This window comes from Sinohyriopsis cumingii, chromosome 2 (genome assembly GCF_028554795.1).
Source record: "Sinohyriopsis cumingii isolate HCF-2022 chromosome 2, ASM2855479v2, whole genome shotgun sequence".
NCBI lineage: Eukaryota > Metazoa > Mollusca > Bivalvia > Unionida > Unionidae > Sinohyriopsis > Sinohyriopsis cumingii.
Window position 1 is genome coordinate 94214225 of NC_142962.1, and position 21237 is coordinate 94235461.

At 36.1% G+C, this 21237-nt stretch overlaps 1 protein-coding gene across 2 annotated transcripts in view; it reads left to right on the top strand.

Annotated features, from left to right (window-relative positions):
• The first annotated feature begins 15007 nt into the window (after positions 1-15007).
• The window catches only part of LOC149805403 (transcriptional adapter 2-beta-like), an 80817-nt gene continuing 74587 nt past the window's right edge, over positions 15008-21237 (top strand). For both annotated transcript variants that reach the window (XM_089949954.1, XM_089949955.1), the window contains exons 1-2: positions 15008-15263; positions 15389-15448. In XM_089949954.1, the coding sequence (XP_089806080.1) occupies positions 15171-15263; positions 15389-15448 (153 nt within the window). In that variant the 5' untranslated portion in view covers positions 15008-15170. The remainder of the gene's footprint in view (positions 15264-15388; positions 15449-21237) is intronic.

Consider the following 21237-nt stretch of genomic DNA (forward strand, 5'->3'; position numbering starts at 1 on the left):
TTTGCTTTGTTTTTCTACACTATGAATGAAATCAGGTGCATTAGTTATAAGTTCAGATATATTAAGATCATCCTGTGTTGGCCATTAACCTGGACTTGATATAAAAAAAATCAACAAAGATTACGCTGCATTTTCCAATAATAGTTGCACTTGAATGAAATTATTGAAATTTGAAAGGAAATCAAGTTACGTCAGTTTGCTTAGTCAACCTATATAAATTTCAAGTGGCTCAGCTCAATACACATCTTATTTTCTGTTTAGACTTCATTACTTTCTATTGAACGCAAGTAGCATGCTTCATAGGTTAGCAAAATGTTTATGGCAATGTTAGGCAGTACAGTAGGATACAATAACAACTGATTGGCACAATTAGGGAAGTGGGGCCTTTAGGTGAACAAGAATCCTCTCATTTCCTGTCTGTTGTTATTGATTAAAATGTTGAACTGTACTGTAACCTGTTTAAAAGGAACAGCACCATGGGCCACATATAATTTGTCCTTCAGAGACATGTATCATTTATATGAGTTTCAATATGTAAAAATGGTTCTGTGATTTTCCTCGTCCAAAAATGTTGCCAGAAAATAGCAACTTCAATCTTTTCCATCAAATACATTATCAGCAGGATTACTCCGCTTCTCTGATCCTTGCCAATCCTGATAAATGAAAAAATGTCTTGAAATTTGTTTGTGATATAGATGAAGGGAAGCTACTCTTACAAGTTAATTCCCCCTCATTCCTGTTAGTTGGCCATCACTATCCCAGATGTTATCATTTTAAACTTTAGCTTCCAAATGGCGGAAGTTGTTCTAGAATCCATTGAATCTTGTACTTATTTTGACTATCCAATATTTATTTTCATTGATATAGTAAATCAAAGCATTGTTTTATATTATGCATCAAACATTTTGCATAATTCTTTGTGATTTGTATTTTTTGCAATTTTTATCATTAGTTATTGGCCTTGTGATTTTTGATAACATGCAGTTTTAACAGGCAGAATTGTGCGCTGTTTAATGTCAATTTACAGCACTTCTTAGGTTGTGTTGACAATTTGTGTATTTGTTATATGCATTTCTCTCTTTCTATATAGAAATGTCACTGAAATGCAAGAAGTGTAGACAATTTAAAATTGTTGGGAGAACCATGTGTTTAGCTTGCACAGCGTGCTTTTCTTTACATATGTAGTGTTTGTCCATTGTGGTCAGATGTCTGGGCCAAAGGCAGCTGAAGGGTCGTGAAAAATAAGTTTGTCCCGTCATTACAAATCCATGAAAAGAAAAGTGTTTATTGGCATGTCAGCACAATAATGTGTAAATTATGTCAAATAAAAGTAAAAAGGTTCTAAAAGTCTAAAATTGAAGAATGCAAACCAAACTTAAGAATGATAAATCCTGCCTAACAAATGTTAATATGAAATACTACAATATAAAGGGTGAATCTGTTAAAATTTTGTAAAATGCATATACAAATAAAATATAAAGGTAACAATAAAAAAAGTTCTTTAGAACATGGGGTCAAAATTTGTGAACCACATTCCTTTAAGATGTTAAAGATTATTTTTATTGATACATAAAGTTCCTTAATTGAGTTGACATTAAAAAGATCTTTCACAAAGTGGAAGTTGAAACACTTGGTAAGAATGTGCTCCATTGTCAGTTTACACTCACAGGGTATGCACCTTGTACAGATGTATGTCTCAGAGGGTTGAAGTTGATAGTTTCAACAAAAATGTGGTCCACAGTCAGTTGACATTAACAGGATATTCACTTTGCCAAAAATTCTATCTCATGGTGGAAGTTGACACTCAACCCGAATGTGGTCCACCATTTTTTTTACACACACTAACAAGGTGCACTTTGCCAAAGATTCTATCTTACAGGGTGGAACTTGGTACACTCATCCAAAATGTGGTCAACTGTCATATTTATACTAACTGGGTATGCACTTTGGCAAAGATTCTGTCTCTCAGGGTGAGAGTTGATGACATTCTACAAAAATGTGGCTAACTAACAGGGCATGCTACTCTTTCTGAACAGATGGCCATACTGAAATAGGGTCTTTGCTAAAAGACTTCTTATAATATTGATTTACTAAATGATGCCAGTTTGACATCCAAAATAACCACCATTGTGGCTATCAGGAAAATCTTGGCATCATTACTCCTCCTAAATGGATGGCCATAGCAACATGGTGTTTTTAGCAAAATGCTGACCTACCAACCAATATGGTGCCTTCTTGTTATGGCTACTTTTTCTTTATTTACAAATATTAGCAAATATTGTTTGTATTACTAATAACAGTAAACTGGGAAAGTTTCATATGTCAAGGGAGGCAACTGAAATTTATGTAAGTGGTTGTACCTTATAGTAGTTGTCACCCATGGATATTGTTCCACTGAGGGTAATACTTGAAACATTAGTAAAAAAATACTTCTAAAAGGAAATCACCACAATAAATGCTTTAAAAAATTTCAAATGTTAATATAATATCTTATGTTTCATATAAAGAAAATTCAAAATAGTATTACAGCAACTAAACCACGCCTACATTGAGCATGAACTTTAAAAAAATCATTTAGAACAGTCTGTTTACAATAATAAAAATGATCATAACTTAGAATATTTCTGGGGTCTTGCTCTTCCATATGTAAATTAGTATCATATAAACCCTCCAAGTCATCAATACTGCAACACTTTCATCAGCTGTACTTAGATCGTCTGCCTTGGATGCTGGAGGTCATGGGTTTGAGTCCTGGCTGAGTCATACCAAAGATTTGTGTTACTAACAGCTGCCTTGCTTGGCTCTCAGCATTGAAAGGTTAGTGCTAGGATTGGTCAACCAGGTGTCAGGATAATATGGCTGGGTGGGGCATGATGCTGCTTGTCCGTGGCATGATGCCCCAATGCTAGACATCACTAAAAACTGCCAAACTGCTGCAGACATTATAGCGATATGACTGAATTTAAAAAAAAAAAAGCTATGTTGAAAACCTAAATCAGACACACTCACACTGCCTTTGAATATAATAAATAGTATGAATGATATACATCAGATCCAGTTTTGGGGTCTATCTGAATGATACCTTGACTGTTTAGCACCTTGGATTTTCCCTAAGGAAATTATAATCATATATTTGACCAGACTTAACATGTGGGTATATCTTTTCATTGACACAACTGATTTCAGTAATCTTCAATCCATGATATCAAGTTCAACGTCAAATGCCATAAAGAAGAATTTTGTTCTGGACTTAATAGGTATCTTGCGAACATGCTAGCTCAAACATAAAAAGAAAGTTTTGTTACCAAAATTTGGATGCTGGAGTTTCTCAAGAATATGGGAGATTATTTTGAAATTTGTCAGCAAAACAAAATAAAAGGATAGAAGAAACAGACTTTCCATGGATTCTTTGAATTTGTTTTCAGCAAATAGAGCATCCATCTTTTGTTAAAGTTTGGCAAAGTCATTAACCATACCATAGTGAATTAGCATTAATTTAAAGCTTTACTCCTTTTAAATTGATGGTCATATCAATATGGGGTTTTCAAAGACTTTTGATGGTGTTTTGTTGGTCTTAACTTAAATTTATCTGATCGGACATTATGTATGACCACTACAGAAGCCATCTTTAAAATCTTATTAGTACTTCACCTGAAAAGTCATACAGCATGGGCTGTTTGCATTTACACTCCTTGTGGTGTTTTAGTTGTTGTAGGGTTTAACGCTATTTTTCCATACAAGATAGGCTATACATGGTGGCCAGTATAAAATGGTGGAAGAAGAACTTGAGAAAAACCCGGAAAAAACACTGACCCACGAGAAGCTACTGGTAAGCTTTCTCATGTATCCACATTAGCCGAGCCCGAGACTCAAACCCATGCAGACAGAGGTCAGATGACAGTGATCCATAATGGTGAGCGCTTTAGACCACTTGGCCTTATGGTGTCTAATTGGTCCTAATGAAATGGTGCCACATAGAGATTCAATATGTTGACAGTGGCCATTTTCAATATACTGTCATCACTACTCCTCCTGAACAGATGGTCATATTACCATGGGGCATTCACTAAAACATTTCTTGTGATGTCTAGTTCATCCTAAACAAACATGGTGCCAATCTGACATCCAGTACAGTTACCATGAGAACTATCTTGAATATCATGTTGACATTATACCTCAGTGAAAAGCTATATGAACATGAGGTATTGACCAGAAGGTTTCTTATGAAGTCTGATTGCTCTTAAATGAAAGTGGTGCCATTTTGACATCCAATATGGCTCCCATGTGGACTATCTTGAAAACCTTATTATTGCAACTTTCCATGGATGGTCAAATTGTCGTGGGATTTTCACCAAGATATTTCTTGTGATGTCTGGTTGGTTCCAAATGAAAATGGCACCAATCTGACATTCATTATGGCCACCAGAGCAGTAATTTACCAGTACTTGTAATTGCTAATTCTCCTAAATGAAATGTCTATCAACATAGGATTTTCTCCAGATGATGTCTCATAATATCCTGATGAAATTGAACATCTTATTACTACTCTTCACGGATTGTTACTGACGGGGCTTTCTCCAAAAGACACCCTCTTATATGTTGTTAGTCATATTGACATGGAGCTTTCTCCAAAAGACACCCTCTTATATGTTGTTAGTCATATTGACATGGGGCTTTCTCCAAAAGACACCCTCTTATATGTTGTTAGTCATATTGACATGGGGCTTTCTCCAAAAGACACCCTATTATATGTTAGTCATATTGACATGGGGCTTTCTCCAAAAGACACCCTATTATATGTTGTTAGTCATATTGACATGGGGCTTTCTCCAAAAGACACCCTATTATATGTTGTTAGTCATATTGACATGGGGCTTTCTCCAAAAGACACCCTATTATACGTTGTTAGTCATATTGACATGGGGCTTTCTCCAAAAGACACCCTATTATACGTTGTTAGTCATATTGACATGGGGCTTTCTCCAAAAGACACCCTATTATATGCTGTTAGTCATATTGACATGGGGCTTTCTCCAAAAGACATCCTATTATATGTTGTTAGTCATATTGACATGGGGCTTTCTCCAAAAGACACCCTATTATATGTTGTTAGTCATATTGACATGGGGCTTTCTCCAAAAGACACCCTATTATATGTTGTTAGTCATATTGACATGGGGCTTTCTCCAAAAGACACCCTATTATATGTTGTTAGTCATATTGACATGGGGCTTTCTCCAAAAGACATCCTATTATATGTTGTTAGTCATATTGACATGGGGTTTTCCCCAAAAGACATCCTATTATATATAGTTGATTTTAAATGAATAGAGCGCATATCTAACGATTCATTCTTGAAAATCTTGTTATTGCTACTCATGAACAGAAAATCATATGGACACAGCTTTTCTTTCACCAGAAGACTTTTTATGATATTTAGTAGGTCCCAGATGAAAATGGTGCTGATCTAATCTCAAGTATGGCTACTGTCATGAAAATCTTGTTATTGCTACTCCTCCTGAATGGATAGCCATAGTGACATGTTGCACATGAGCCAATTTGTAAATCTTGTTATTGCTCAAGAATGTCAGATGGTTTCAGCACTCAGCAGTTATCTTGGGTTCCTGGAAATTCTTTTAAATTCTTTTCAGACAGTAAAGTGTCTATCTCTTTGATGGACTCTTGAAGATCTGCTAGTCAGAGACCAGAGGAGCTTATAGGATGCCATGTTGTCCATGGTTCTTTGGCACAAATGTTGTTACTCCTCTAAACTACTTAGTGGATTGCCATGAAACTTTATATTCCCATTTATTCCAAGATCTAGTTTCTCATAAATGAAAGGACGCTGCTAAAACATTATTCATGCCCAACACAGTGGCCATCTTGAAATCTTGTTATCACTTACTCTTGAATGGATCATTATATTGACTTTTGGGTTTTCAGGGAAGGGCTTCTTATCATGTCTAGTTGATTATAGTTTCACCACTACAGTGACCATCTTCAAAAATCTTGTTATTTCTACTCCTCCTGAATGGAAAGGCATATCAATATGGAGTTTCCACTAAGTGACTTCTTAATAATGTCAAGCCAATCCTAAAAAGAAAATACTGCTAATATCCAATATAATCACCACAGCAGCCATTTTGAAAATCTTGATTTTGCTACTTCTACTGAATGGAATTTCATATCAAGGTTACAGATCAGGTTTTCATTTGAAGACTTGTGTCTAGTTGTCTTAAATGAAAATTGTACTTATCTGACATTCAGTATGTCTACATTGGAAGCAATCTTGAAAATATTGTTATCGCTACCCCTAAATGAAAAGTCATGTCAACATAGATTTTCCCAGAAGACTAATTTCAAGATTTCATTCTGAATAAAATGTTGCTGATCTGACCTCAAACATTGCCATCATGGCAGCCATCTTGAAAATGTATTTGTTGGTACTACTCCTTAGGTGGCGCTCTACAGCTTCATATTTTGCATAGGGTTAGGATTTTAAAGAAAAAGAATTCCCCCGGCTTTCCTCACTGGTTATACTGGCTATTTAAAAAAGACCTTGTATATCTTAGGTATAATTCAAAGAACCTTTAACTCCCTTTATTTTGGTGTATGATTGATGGGTGTACTATGGGTTATAGAGTATACAGCTTGGCCATACTTCAAATGTGCACCTTTCAAAAAAGTGCTAGCTCTACTTGGTCATTTTCACTTCCTGAACTTCAGAGGTAAATTGTATAAAAAAGAGCCGATAACTTTTTTTACATTTTATATATTTGGTAATTCATTCATTGCACTTTCAGAAGCTGGTATTGTCTAGTCTGGCAAAATTCATTTTCCCTATTTTAATAGCTGCTATGTATAATGTACTTTAGACTAATTCAGACTGATTTTTTAATACAAGGGAGCAGTCATTTTAGTTAGCAGTGTGCTTAAATCATGTAAAATTTCCAAAAGTACAATATCCAAAGAAATATCATCCACATTACATCACTGTAGCATATAGGTATACCAACATTCTCTCCATTGTGCATGTTTTAAATGCGAACTACTTCACCTTACATACGTCATTCTGTCTAAAGTACATATTAATTGGTGAGCGCCCCATTAATGGAAAGTGATATTGACAATGACGTTTTTGCCAGAGCACTTCTTATTGTGTCTAGTTGGACCTGAAAGAAAATTATGCTAATATGACTTCCAGTAATACCACCAGGACAGCCATCTTGCAAATCTTGTTATTACTATTCCTCCAGAATTGAGGGTTCACCAAAAGACTTATGTTGTGTAGTTAAGTGTCCCACAAAGATCCATTATGGCTGCCACAATGAGCACATTGAAAATGTTGCCACTAATTCTGCTGATGAAATTGCCATATTTGGTAAGGGGTCTTCACCAAATGTCCTCTAATGGTGTCTGATTTGTCCTGAATGAAAATGTTGGCAATATTTCATCTCACATGGTCCAGAATGACGTGGTTAAACCTGGACATCTAATATGACCACCACAGCAGCTAACTGGAAAATCCTATCACTCAAGAATATCAGAGATGGTTTCAACACTCGGGGAGAGTTGGGCATGGGGCTAGCAACCCAACCCTGTAAAACCCAACTTGCTACAAAAATGCCAACAGAAGAAAAACCAGAAACTGAAAGCCTGAGGGAGGAAGGGTCTTCTTCTGGAAGATTTATGATGCTATGTGGTGAAAGCCACGAGCCCACGGAAGCCATAAAGCAGACCACCCTTCTATCAAACAGGAAAATTAACATCGCAACTTGGAATGTGAGGACAATGTATGAAGCATGAAAAACAGCACAGGTAGCAGCAGAGATGAGGAACTACAACGGTTACCTATCCCTACTGGGCATTAGTGAGACAAGATGGACTCAATCAGACAAAGAAGACTGATGACAGGAGGGATGCTACTGTATTCAGGACATGACGAAGATAATGCGCCTCATACACAGGGGGTGGGGCTCTTGCTGTCAAAGCAAGCGTATAATGCACTGATACGATGGGAACCACATCGGCCCAGAATCCTCATGGCAACATTTAGGACCAAGAAGGAGAAAATAAAGATGAACATCATACAGTGCTGTGCTCCAACAAGTGACGGTGAAGAAAAAGATAAGGACCACTTTTTTACAGACTACAGAATATAGTAGAGAACTTCCCAGACAAAGACATCAACATCCTCATGGGTGACTTCAATGCCAAAGTTGGGTCAAACAACACAGGGTATGAACAAGCCATGGGAATCCACTGCCTGGGCAAGATGAACGAAAATGGAGAGAGATTCACAGACCTTTGTGCACTGAGCAACCTGGTCATTGGGGTTACCATCTTTCCCAACAAGAGAATCCACAAGAACACATGGATATCACCAGACCACGTGACAGAAAATCAGATTGACCACATCTGCATAGCCAAGAAGTTCAGAAGATCCCTGCAAGATGTGAAGGTGAAGAGGGGAGCAGATGTGGCATCTGACCACCACTTAGTTGTCACAAGTCTAAAACTTAAGCTGAAGAAGAACTGGATGGGCACAAAAACTAAGAAGAATACAGACTGACACTTAACAACATGTACCAAATGCTACACAAGCTTCGTGAAGATGAGGAAGACAATTCAAACGACAGATGGCAGAAAGTTAAAGAGGCAATAAAATCAACATGCCAAGAAGTACTAGGCCCCATGAAGCACCAGCAGAAAGAATGGATTTCAGCCAAAACATAGCACAAAATCCAGGAGCAGAAACAGAAAAAAGCAGCAGTAAATAGCAGTAGGACAAAAACTAAAAAAGTAAATGTACAAAAAGAGTACACTGATGCCCACAGAGAAGTGAAAACATGCATCAAGATAGACAAGAGAAACTACATTGAAGGACTGGCAGCAGAGGCAGAAGAAGCGACCGGAAGTGGAAACATGAAGAAGCTGTATGACATCACCAAGAAGCTGTCTGGCAAGTACAGCAAAACAGAGACCGGTAAAGGACAAGCAGGGAAAGACCATAGCAAGTACATAACACCAAATTAATAATGGGCAGAACATTTTGAAGAACTGTTTAACAGGCCAGCCCCACTAAATCCACCAGAAATCCACCCAGCCAATGCAGATCTCCCCATAAGCTGTGACAATCCCACCAGAGACGAGATCAGGAAAGCCATCACCCAGCTGAAGAACGGCAAGGCAGCTGGACCTGATTACAACCCAGCAGAAGCCCTCAGAGCAGACCTAGATGCTTCAGTGGAAATGCTATACCACCTCCTTGAGAAGATCTGGGAAGAAAAAGAAATACTGACTGACTGGAAGGAGGGACACCTCATCAAGATTCCAAAGAAAGGCAACTTCAGCAACTGCTCCAACTACAGAAGAATCACTCTTATCAGTACCAGGGAAAGTCTTCAACCGGGTCCTCTTGGAGAGGATGAAGGAGGCTGTTGACCCACAGTTACAAGATGAGCAAGCGGGCTTCTGGCAGAACAGATCATGTATGGACCAAATAGCTACTCTTCGCATCATAGTTGAGCAATTGTTGGAGTGGAATTCTTCACTCTACATAAACTTTGTTGATTATGAGAAGGCATTCAACAACATGGACTGAGAGACACTCTGGAAACTTCTTGGCCACTATAGCATCCCAGCCAAGCTGGTGAACCTGATCAAGAACACTTACAACGGAATGTCATGCAGAGTCATTCATGCAGGACAGCACACAGACAGCTTCCTAGTGCAGACTGGCATGAGGCAAGGCTGCTTGCTGTTGCCATTTCTATTCCTTCTCGCCATTGACTGGATTATGAAGTCGTCCACCAATGGGCGGAGAAATGGGATCCAGTGGACATTGTGGAGTCAAGTTGAGGACCTGGACTTTGCCGATGACCTAGCACTCTTGTCCCATAGTCAGCAGCAAAAGCAGAACAAGACCGATGTACTGGCAGCCACATCAGCACAGGTTGGCCTCAACATCCACAAAGACAAGACCAAGATCCTTAAGATCAATTATGCCAGTAACAACCCAGTCACACTATAGGGAAATCCCTTGGAAGAAGTGGAGTCCTTCACATACCTGGGCATCATTATCAACCAGCAGGGTGGCACAGACGCATATGTTGAGGCAAGGATTGGAAAGGCGAGAGCAGCTTTCATACAGCTAGAGCTCCAAGAAGTTTCCTTAACTACCAAGATCAGACTGTTCAACTCCAAGGTGAAGTCAATCCTACTGTATGGAGCAGAGACCTGGAGAACCACCAAGTTGACCGTAAAGAGAGTTCAGACCTTCATCAACAGCTGCCTAAGAAGAATTCTCCAGATCTGCTGGCCGGACACCATCAGCAACACCAACCTGTTGTAGAGAACCTCCCAGCTTCTGGTAGAGGACGAGATCAAGAAGAGAAGGTCAGATTGGATAGGACACACCCTACATAAGCCGCCAACCAACATTACCAGACAGGCATTTAAATGGAACCCTCAAGGCAAGCGAAGAAGGGGACGACCAAGAAACACCTGGCGACGCGACTTTGAGGTGGACATCACTAAGATGGATCACACCTGGAGTTAGCTTGAGGGGATGGCACAGGACAGAAGCCTCTGGCAATCTTTTGTGGGCGGCCTATACCACAGCAGGAGTGACAGGCAAAACTGAACTTTCAACACTCGGCAGTTTAAAAAAGATCTTGAATTCTGGAAATGTTTTTCAGACAGTCCCTTCAACAGGCTCTTATTTTTATATATCCTTTGATATAATATCATCATGAATCATACTGAAATTCTTTCTATGGCAAACATCCTCTCTGTCTTTTGATTTTGGGGAGAAGGTCACAGTCACAAAACACTGTGTTCAGGATTTTAATTAAAGTTCTATTCATGTGCTGTTATTTCTTAACCCTTTGATGGATTTTATCTTTGATTTGGTTGAGTCATTATATAAATAAGACATTTCACTCTTTGACTCTCTTGCTTTCCCCACTGCTTTGACTCTTTTGATTCCCCACTGATATTGAAACCAAAGTCTCAGTCACAGAAAACTTGCATTGAAGTTTTGATGCTAGATTTTGTTTTGTATTTGCTTATATTTCCTTAAACCCTTCATGGATTTTCCTAAACTTAGGATGAATTATTGTGAAGCTAATAAAGTTCATTTGCTTATATTTTCTAACCTTTTCATTGATTTTGTTCTTATTTAGGATGAATCATTTTGAAATTAATGCAGTCCACTCTGCAACCCCATCACTTGTACATCTGAACTTGGAACATGGTCAAAGTCTTTGAAAATTTGCATTAAGGTTTTGTTTCAGGTTTCTTCAATCTGATATATTTCCTAAAGCACGTAATTTATTATGAAGCTAAAATAATTTATTCTGCAACATGCTCTCTCAGGGTTTTTTAAAGCAATTTTGTCAAAGACACTTTTGTTACGTTAATGTTTTAATAATGGGTTCAGCATGAAAGCCCTGGTATTGTAATATGCAACAATAAACCATTGGCTGCCAATGAGAAGTCTCTGCAAAACTAAATCCATATTTGAATTATTTGGTTATACTGTATCTCATATCATATTCTCATCTGGATATTCATTTTGGTGTAGACTTGCCTCATTGCAGTGTGTGTGTGTCTGAGAGGTGGGAGAGACATTCAAAAGCACTTGTTTTATCCCCTTGTGAAGGAAGCCAGGAAGAACAATGTATGAATATATATATATATATATATATATATATATATATATATATATATATATATATATATATATATATATATATATATATATATATGAATGTGAATTGTATATTTTCTCAAATTTATTGACCCAATTATTTATGAAAACAATTTAATGAAGAGGTACTTCTTGACACAGCTATGTCAGCCTTTATTGCCTCTGACAGGTTCACAGGTTTTGCAGTTTCAAATTTATGAAGAAAATAATACAAACATGCCAGTTTAAAAAAAAAAATTCATTAGTTCTATTTTTAAAACACAAATTGCTATTTACATCTTATCTTTAAGTTTTGAAACAATAGTTGTTTTCATCATCAAACGATAACTTGTGGAAATCAGGTAGTGATAGATTGCTTGTGAAGGGTTAATGGTCAATCAGCTATTAAAACACATGCCTGTGAATGTGCACGAGTTTAACACCTCAGTTGATATGAACACCAGCTATTTGATGCATGCAGGATATTTCACCTTCAGCTGCAGCACAACACTGGAACTACTTGGTTAGGTTGAGGGAGTATCTTAGAATCATTGTCACCCAATGTACATCTAAAAAAAATCACATTCCTTACAGAAGAAGCTGAAGTTACATATTTTATGCAACATAATTGCCAACTTACCTGGTAGCTTGGCCCTTGTCTGTGTAATATATATGATTCTGAATATCCGTCCTATTGGATATTGTGTGTGTGTGTAATATATATATAATTCTGAGAGAGTATCCATCCTATTGGATATTGTGTGTGTGTAATATATATATATAATTCTGAGAGAGTATCCATCCTATTGGATATTGTGTGAGTGTAATATATATATAATTCTCAGATAGTATCCATCCTATTGGATATTGTGTGTGTAATATATATAATTCTGAGAGAATATCCATCCTATTGGATTTTGTGTGTGTGTAATATATATATAATTCTGAGAGAGTATCAATCCTATTGGATATTGTGTGTGTAATATATATAATTCTGAGAGAATATCCATCCTATTGGATATCGTGTGTGTGTAATATATAATTCTAAGAGAGTATCCATCCGATTGGATATCATGTAAGTTCTGATGAACCATTAGATCACGGTATAGTTTCTCTGTTTACTATAGTCAGTGGAACAAAACATCACACATTGCTTTGCCTGGCTAACTTTTTAAAAGTGGCTTTATTATTGTATTGCAAAGAATGGATTGTTATAAAAGCTTCAAATAGAGATTCAGAAAGAGATTTGAAAAATCAGTGTTCAAGAGGGATCATCACAGAATTATCTTAGTTGAAGGCAAAGCAATAAATTAAATCATTTCCATGGAAAAGGGACTCCACCAGTTATTAAAAGAACTAGATGTATGATAGTGTTGAATTTGATAGCAGACGTAATAATCTTTGTATATTGGTCCCTTCAAATAGACCAGTACTCATGTGAAAATGAAGCATTGCATCTTCCCAAGTCAGAAGGCAGGGATGCAGTGTTGTGAGGTAAAAATGCAGCAAATAAGAAAAGAACAGAAAAAATAAATTGATGTCTTTTGCCAAATGTATGCTCTAACTGCAGATCTGCAAAACCTCAAAGTCCAAAAGCTTATGAAAATGGGAAAAATCTTCCATGTTCATTGCATAGAAATCTAATAAAGTTGTCTACCAAATTTCATTTATCTGCTTAAAATGGCTTTTGCATAACTATATTGTCAAAGTTTCTACTTATCAAAAAATAGAGTTTCCTTATGCGAAAAAAACTGTAAAAACAATTGAAAACAGGGCTCCGAGTGGTCTAAAGCGCTCTCCGTTACAGATCACTGCTGTCTCACCTGTCTGCATGGGTTCAAGTCTCGGATTCGGCTAATGTGGGTATGTGAGAAAGCTTGCCACTAGCTTCTCGTGGGTCGGTGGTTCTTTCTGGGTTCTTCCTCCACCATTAATACTGGCTGCCATTTATAGCCTATCGTGTGCTGAAAAATGGCATTAAACCCTACAACAACAACAATTGAAAACAATGTTACTGTTATGATGTAAAAATCTAATCAGACAATCAAATAATGCATCCAGATAAAGTTTAATCTACACTGAGTGTTTTTTTTTCTCATGATAATTCAATTCAGTTTTCAAAGATGGATAGGACTAATCAATGGTCAAACTGCAAGCAGTGGGGGCTTCAAACAAATATATAAAAATTTGATGACTTAAGATGAAATTTTATCTCAGCTGAAGGCAAAGCAATAAATTAACTAGTTTTCATGTAACCTCATTTCCACAGTACCTCACATGTTATGATAAGGTGTGTCCAGTTTAACAGAAATCCCTCGTATACTCTGGAAAATAGAGTTTTTCCTGATTACCCCAGTATGTTTTGTCTCTAGAGGGAAATAAAAATGAGACTTGGAAATAATTAAAAACAAATGGAGTGTTGAGCAAGGAAAGCAACTCTTCTTGAGCTAATGTAAATTTTTAAGAGTGATTTCTCTTCACTGATGCATCAGATATATATATATATATATATATATATATATATATATATATATATATATATATGTAAACAGTTTTGAATTTCAGCACATTTATCAAAGAAATACCACTAAATGGTATAACTGTACCAATTGTACAAGCCCAGGTGAGTGGAGCTTAAGGGAACATTGTATTCAGAAAGAAACAACACTAGGTGTGATTGGTGCATTATACAAGAGTTGTACTTTCTGTTGGGCTTAAAAAAAATGTTTAGCCTCTTGGCAACATGTGAGATTATGTTAATTCATATCTAGACAATATTTTGTATTTTTTTTTTGATTTTTTTTTAAAATGTGGTACACATGGCTGAAAATATGTCTGTTGTGACTAGATAACTCTTACCCCTGTCTAGTTCCAGCAGAGTTATCTCTCTTAAATGCCATGGAGTACCTTGTAAAATTGACAATCTAATATTTGTTCTCTATGACACTGTGTGACATGCATGCTGAGGTAGGATAGAAGTATATTTATTTCATAAAACATTAGCACTGAGGTCTATGGAGAAACAATTGGTACCGCGATACCCATAAGGCTTTCGTTTGATCTAAATCCGCTCACGGTACCTCACCTGAATGGAAATTTACCCTGTACCCATATGAGTTCGAGGGGTTCAAAGCAGGGTTTACATCGATAGTTATGATGCAATACAATTACTTGTCAATCTGCGAGTAGAATTTCGAAAGATATCTCACTGTGAATTGGTTTCCTTCAAAAGTGTTCTTTAATTTAATCAACGTTGTCAATCATTTGTGTTGAAGCAAGTGAGGGAGAACCTGTTGGTAACCCGGATGTTATGTTATCGATGCATTCTGGGATGTCCGTGACGTCAAGAGCGGTAGAGTTCTGGAAGAACAAAAGATGGGGATGGATACTTAATATGCATAATATTATAGGAAAAGTGGTGTTTTTTCGAAAAATACCAATGCATTAGTAAACTACATATATTTAAGAACATTCTGGCATGGCAAAATACCTTTGCAATTACTGCCAAAATGAAATTTCCGGATGCAGAATTATGTGTGCCGATTGTCCAGGCTTGGATCTTTGTTTACAGGCAAGTATGACGTCAGCGCGTGGCCTCGTTCAAAATGTACAGTCGGGTTAACAGTGGTAACTTTGTACACTTTCCAGTGCATGTTTTTCTAAATTTAATACATTTTTATTTCTGCTTTTTTTCAGTGCATGTCATTTGGAGCTGAAATAGGATGCCACAAGAAAGATCACAAGTATCAAATTTCAGTGAGTTAACACCTGCATGTTTTATCTTGCAGAAATTCCTGGGGGTTTCCCCCGTGGAATAATTATTATGGGCATCATATACATAAGCCCTATATATTTGAGTTCGATTTGCATAAAGCAAAGCAGTATCAGGGTAAATATTCTAGAACTCTCCAATATTAGAAAACTGGTTCATAAAAAAATACTAAAATGAAATAAACCAGTAATGAAAAATTTATAACAAAATAGAAATAGGGTTAGAGCCAAAATAAGAAAATGTAAAAGAAGAAAAAATAATTGCAAAAAGAAAACTGGACTGGAAATATAACCCTGTAGTTTTTTTATTTGTTATTGAAGAATAATGGCAGAAGGCATTCTGTACTATTTATTAAATGCAAGACATCAGTACAGCTTGGAAGAGGAGTAAAGACGGCACTGAAAGTATATTTTCCATGGAACATAAATCCTGGTGAATGTATAACTTAAACCAGCTGTTGGTGTGTATCAGTTCTAATTCAGTGTGGAATATCTGATTACTTTTACTGTCAAGTGATATTTCAAAGCTACTTAGATTACAACCCCAGATTCTAAATAATTCTAAAAAAACATCAACAGCCAGAAAGATATTCAGGGTTTTCTGCCACTTGAAGCATATACCAGAATCAGATGTGGCAATTTTTTTGTTATTTAATTGGAATGATAAATATTATGACTTAGCTAATTCCCAGAAGAACATTCCATTTGATGCAGATATTTTTCCATATTTGGCATGTAACAATGTACAATATGCAAATTTCTGTCTTTAAAAAAAATTCTGTCTGTGAGATGGACAGGGTTCCCACGGGTCATGGAATCCTGAAGATTTTTTGGAATTTAAAAATTAAATTTCATGAAGGCTGCAAAGTTTTGGAAAAGTCGTGAAATTTCTTGCATTGGAGTTCCAACAATTGTTAACTGCTAGTCTCTTATAGCACCAAGCAACGATTAAAAGAAAACATGTTTTGAACATGACACAATTACAACCGATAATTGGTTTCATTTCATAAAACAGGAGTAAGTTCCCCTAATATTAGGTCTCATGTGATTTCCATTTAGTTCAATTAAATATTCAAATGGCCAGCCCTTCTGCAAGTAGTTACCACTTGATGATCTGACAAAACGAAGCTATATTGTCTGTAATTTCAGTCGAACTTACAAGGTAAGTGCTAATTAACAAGATATTGTGGTCCTTGAGATTTGTTAAATGTCTATGGAAAAGTCATGGAATTTGTTTTTGTTAAGTTGGCTGGAACCCAGGATGGAAAAAAACTTTATCGGTGTGAGTATTGTAAGTGACATAAACTTTTGACAAGTGCAGAGTATAAGCTTTCACACTACTTTGTTTTGGGTTTTTGGCCATAAATTGTTTAAAATAGAAAATAATGACCAAACATCCTTTGTCCGTGACACATTTTTTGATTGTTCGACAAAGAAACGATGTAGTGTGCTTTGAATTATTACGTTTAGTATCCAGCATTTTAATTGATTGTTTGACAAAGAAGCAATCAGTACATTTGGCTTACTGATGTCTGAATTTTACTTTGTTACGGTGTTAAATGTATAATGGGTAAATGACTTGTAGACAGAAAGGATATTTGCTTGAAACAATTCTTATGTTACGTGTTTACGCTCAAATAAACAGCAACACAAGAAAGAGTAAAAACAGCAAGCTTTGAAAAATATAACAATTTATTTCCCTGGAAAAATACTGTAAACATGAAAATAAGAACTTATGGTTTTAATAATCAAATCCAAAAATAATCAAAGAATAATCCACAAATAAAATTTTTGAAGTCCTAATGAAATGTTCTAATGATCTTAACTTCTAGTCTTGACAAAGAATCCTTGATGGAAGGTGATGTGTGATGTATCCTGTATTGTTTTATGGTCCACAGTTCTTTGTAGAAACATGAGAAGTAATCTAGTGTTTGAAATCCAAATAAAAATTTTAAGAAATGTCTTTGTTCAAGAATTCAGTATGAACACACAAATATTTCCAGAGAAATGAATTAATCTTTTAGAATCCAAATAATCTGAAGAAAAATTAACATATAACTCAAAAACTGGCTGCAACAGAAGGAAATGACTTGATAGCAAAGAGTTTTTAAGCCCAGACTATGGTATCTCTCTCTAAGCATCACTATTAAAACAGAAGTAATGTGCAGTTTTGGAACTACCTAATTGTGAAATGGAGGATCATGTTTACATATAAAAAACTGCATAGTCCCATTATGACCTTGATAAAAACCAATCATTTTGCTCTGAGAAAAAAATTTGTTTACTACACTCAAAACTATTTACAGGTCGAGGGTCACATATCCAACACAGCCTCGATCTCAACCTTATTATTCCCACAATAAAAATTAATTAAAAATAACTTGTTTACGAGTCTGTTACTAAGTAAGAATTACGGTTGGGAATCGGGTCAGCCTTATGTGTTTACTAAAATGAACAGTAATGGTCAAACTATTTATATTTTTTTGGAAAAGGTTTCCAAATCATGTAAACAAGGTTATATTGTAATAGCATGTAATAGAATAAATTTTTTTTAAAGCTGACAAACAATAAAATTAAATATAAATTAAATCAGATATATGTAACACTTTCCCCATAAAGAAAAAGATTTATCTGATAAAGCTTTTTTAAAACCATAGATTAATTATACATCATCATCATCTTTATTTCCTTCCATGGAAGATTACATGATATAAGAATAAATCATCTGAATACAATCAATAAATATTTTTAAAAAAAAAAAAAATTATATATTAGAATACAAATTCTTACACAGTATCAATCAACAAAGTGTTTGTCAACTCGTAAGTTGCAAGTTTCAGTACCTTATTTACAGAAGATAGCTGCACACTGCATGACAAAGTATGCTGCATACAGGACGAATAGCTTGGAGTTTTCTTTGTCGATTACTCCTGATGGTAACCTTTTACCTAAAAGATATTGAAGTTGCAGCTCATCTTCTGCATTAAATAACGTAATATGCAGGCTCAGGGGAAATTTATCAGTAAGGAAATCCCAGAAAGAATTTCGAAAGTTCGACATATAAGGACAGCTAACACAACAATGAAGTATCAAGTCTGTATAAACATTCCCACATCTAATACACATATCAAGCTGTGTTTGTGGAACAACAGCCCATAGTTTAGCTACATATGTAAATACCTTAGTGTGTTGTCTGGTTTTAGCCGACTGCCACACCGAGGCAGGTCGTAAATATTCGTGTATCGAAGAGAATCTATCAAAATCTGCTTGATTAGACGTACAAACTCTCCAGAGGCTATTTTCAAGACCAACAATGTTTGACTTTACAATTTCTTTCCAATTATGTTTATCTGGAATTTCAGAATGATATAAATAATCAGCTAGATACCCGAGTAAGTCAAACTTCTTTGAGGTATAAAATAAATTTGAAATTAACCCGCAGCTTGACGTGCATCTGCTCAAAATGAAGTGAAATAACGCAACGTTAAACACACGTTTAGTATGTACATTGTTAGGCATCAAACACAATCTGTAAAAACATCAATTTTCTTATGTCAATATCGGACTGCGCTGATGTCCATCCTAGCATTCCCAGGGCAATGTCTGATCTTGTATGTGTTGGAAAACCTTGTAAATGTTTGGCAAAATACCTCAGAGTTTTATCCAATAAGGCGAGGTCACTTTTTGAAATGTTACACCATAATTCACTTCCATAAAACATTGAAGGGAAAATTACCTTTTTAATTACATTTGCAGCAACCAAAGGATTTAAACCATTCGGTTTAATGCCAATACCAAACAGACCGGGAAAAGATTTTTTCCCTTTCTTGCATGCATCGAGTATTGCATCATGCGACGTCAGCTTTGAGTTAATCCGGTGACCCAGGTGTGTTGCCGAATCGGTAACCGGCAAACATGACGGGCCAAGATACCATTTCATATTGATATAATTCTTGTATTGGGGTCCGAAAATGATAATATATGACTTTGTGACACTAAGCTCGAATCGCCACTTATTACTATAGTCGTATGCTATATCTAACAGCTTTTGTAGATTGCTAGGATATATAGCCAGAAGTGAAATATCATCAGCTAGGGTTGGATTTCCCACAGCTAAGGATCCAATCTTTGCTCCAAATCCACTATTTTCTAACTGTAGCAGCAAGTCATTTATAAATATTGTGTACATCAAGGTTGACAAAACACCCCCTTGTCTCACTCCTTGGCCAATTGAGAACCAATCTGAAAATTGCCCATTTACAAGAACTTTACTCTGTAAATTTGTATACATGTTAAAAAATATCAAAAGGGATTTACCCGTAATTCCCAAAGTGACTAATTTAAAAAGCAGTCCTTCGTGCCTCACGGTATCAAATGCCTTTTTTGTATCAAGAAAAGCAGCAAAAACCCATGAACCCATGTTTACATTATATTGTACTGATTGCAACAGCACAAAACTCACTGTTGTGCAGCCTAAACCTTTTTGGTAACCATTTTGTTGTGAACTGGGTATACTAGAATTAGTATCTTTGAGCCAAGTTACCAAACGTTCATGAATAATTTTCTCAAAGGTTTTGTAGATAACAGGCAGTAAAGTAACAGGCCTGTAACTTTCGAGGGAGTTCTTTGATTTTCTGTTACCTTTGTACAGTGGTATTACTAACCCTATTTTGCAATCTATAGGTATGTAAGATTGATCAATCATCCGAGTAAATAAAATTGTCATACACTCGATGAGGTAGTCGCTGCCATAGATCAAATGTTCATTGCAAATTTGATCATGGCCCGATGCTTTTGATTTCTTTAGACGTTTAATGATTTCTCTTACTTCGTTTAAACTGATACTGGTCTGTAAGGCCTTGATATGGCTGGCTTTGTCCTGTAGACCCCGATTTAATTCTCTCTCTATAAATTCATAAAAGTTTCTGTCAAAACTATGGTTTAAATTCGGCGTGTGAATGTCCTCATAGTATCTGGCAAAGCCATTTGCGATGGAATCATCATCACGGACACAAACTCCATCAGTTGATAGTTCTGACAAAAATTTATATTGTTCCCTCTCTTAATGTTGATCATTTTCCAAAAGTGTCTTACATCGCATTCATATGCTTTTTCAGTTTCTTCATACACCTCCCCCATATATTTTTCCACAGCCAGTTTTTGAACGTCTCTAAAGTCTCTCTTCTTATCTTTATATTCTCTGTAAGAATTAAATTGACTACCCCTCAGTCTTCCCTCATTTATCCAAGTATACCTAGCTTGTCTTTGAAGCTTATGTGCTTCTTTGAGTTCATTTGACCAGTATGGTTTGGCATCAAAATTGAATTTAGACTTTGGAAGCGCGATGTCGCTTGACTGCTGTATTGCATTAACAATGTGCCGGTAAAAGCTATCAACATTGTCCGAAATAGTATCTATATCTAAAGTTTTCAGGTGAAGGTCCAGCTCAGATTGATAGTTTTTCAAGATATCAGCGTTTAATTTATTCCAGGCTATGTTGTTTCTCTTCATAGACTGTCTGAAGTTTCTCCCACAGGTCACTGTACAAAGGGAAGTAAGGATAGGGGAGGTGGTCAGATATCACGTGCTTTTCGTGATCTGAAACAATGTGCACACTTCGTAATCTACCTATGCATTGATCCGACAGTACAAAATGATCAATCATCGTTCTTGCTGGGGTGAACGTATAACGGGAACCAGTGCATATTATTAAATGCCCAGCACTCACTTGATTATTATATCGCAAGAACTCATGAAATACTCTATCTTTGTAA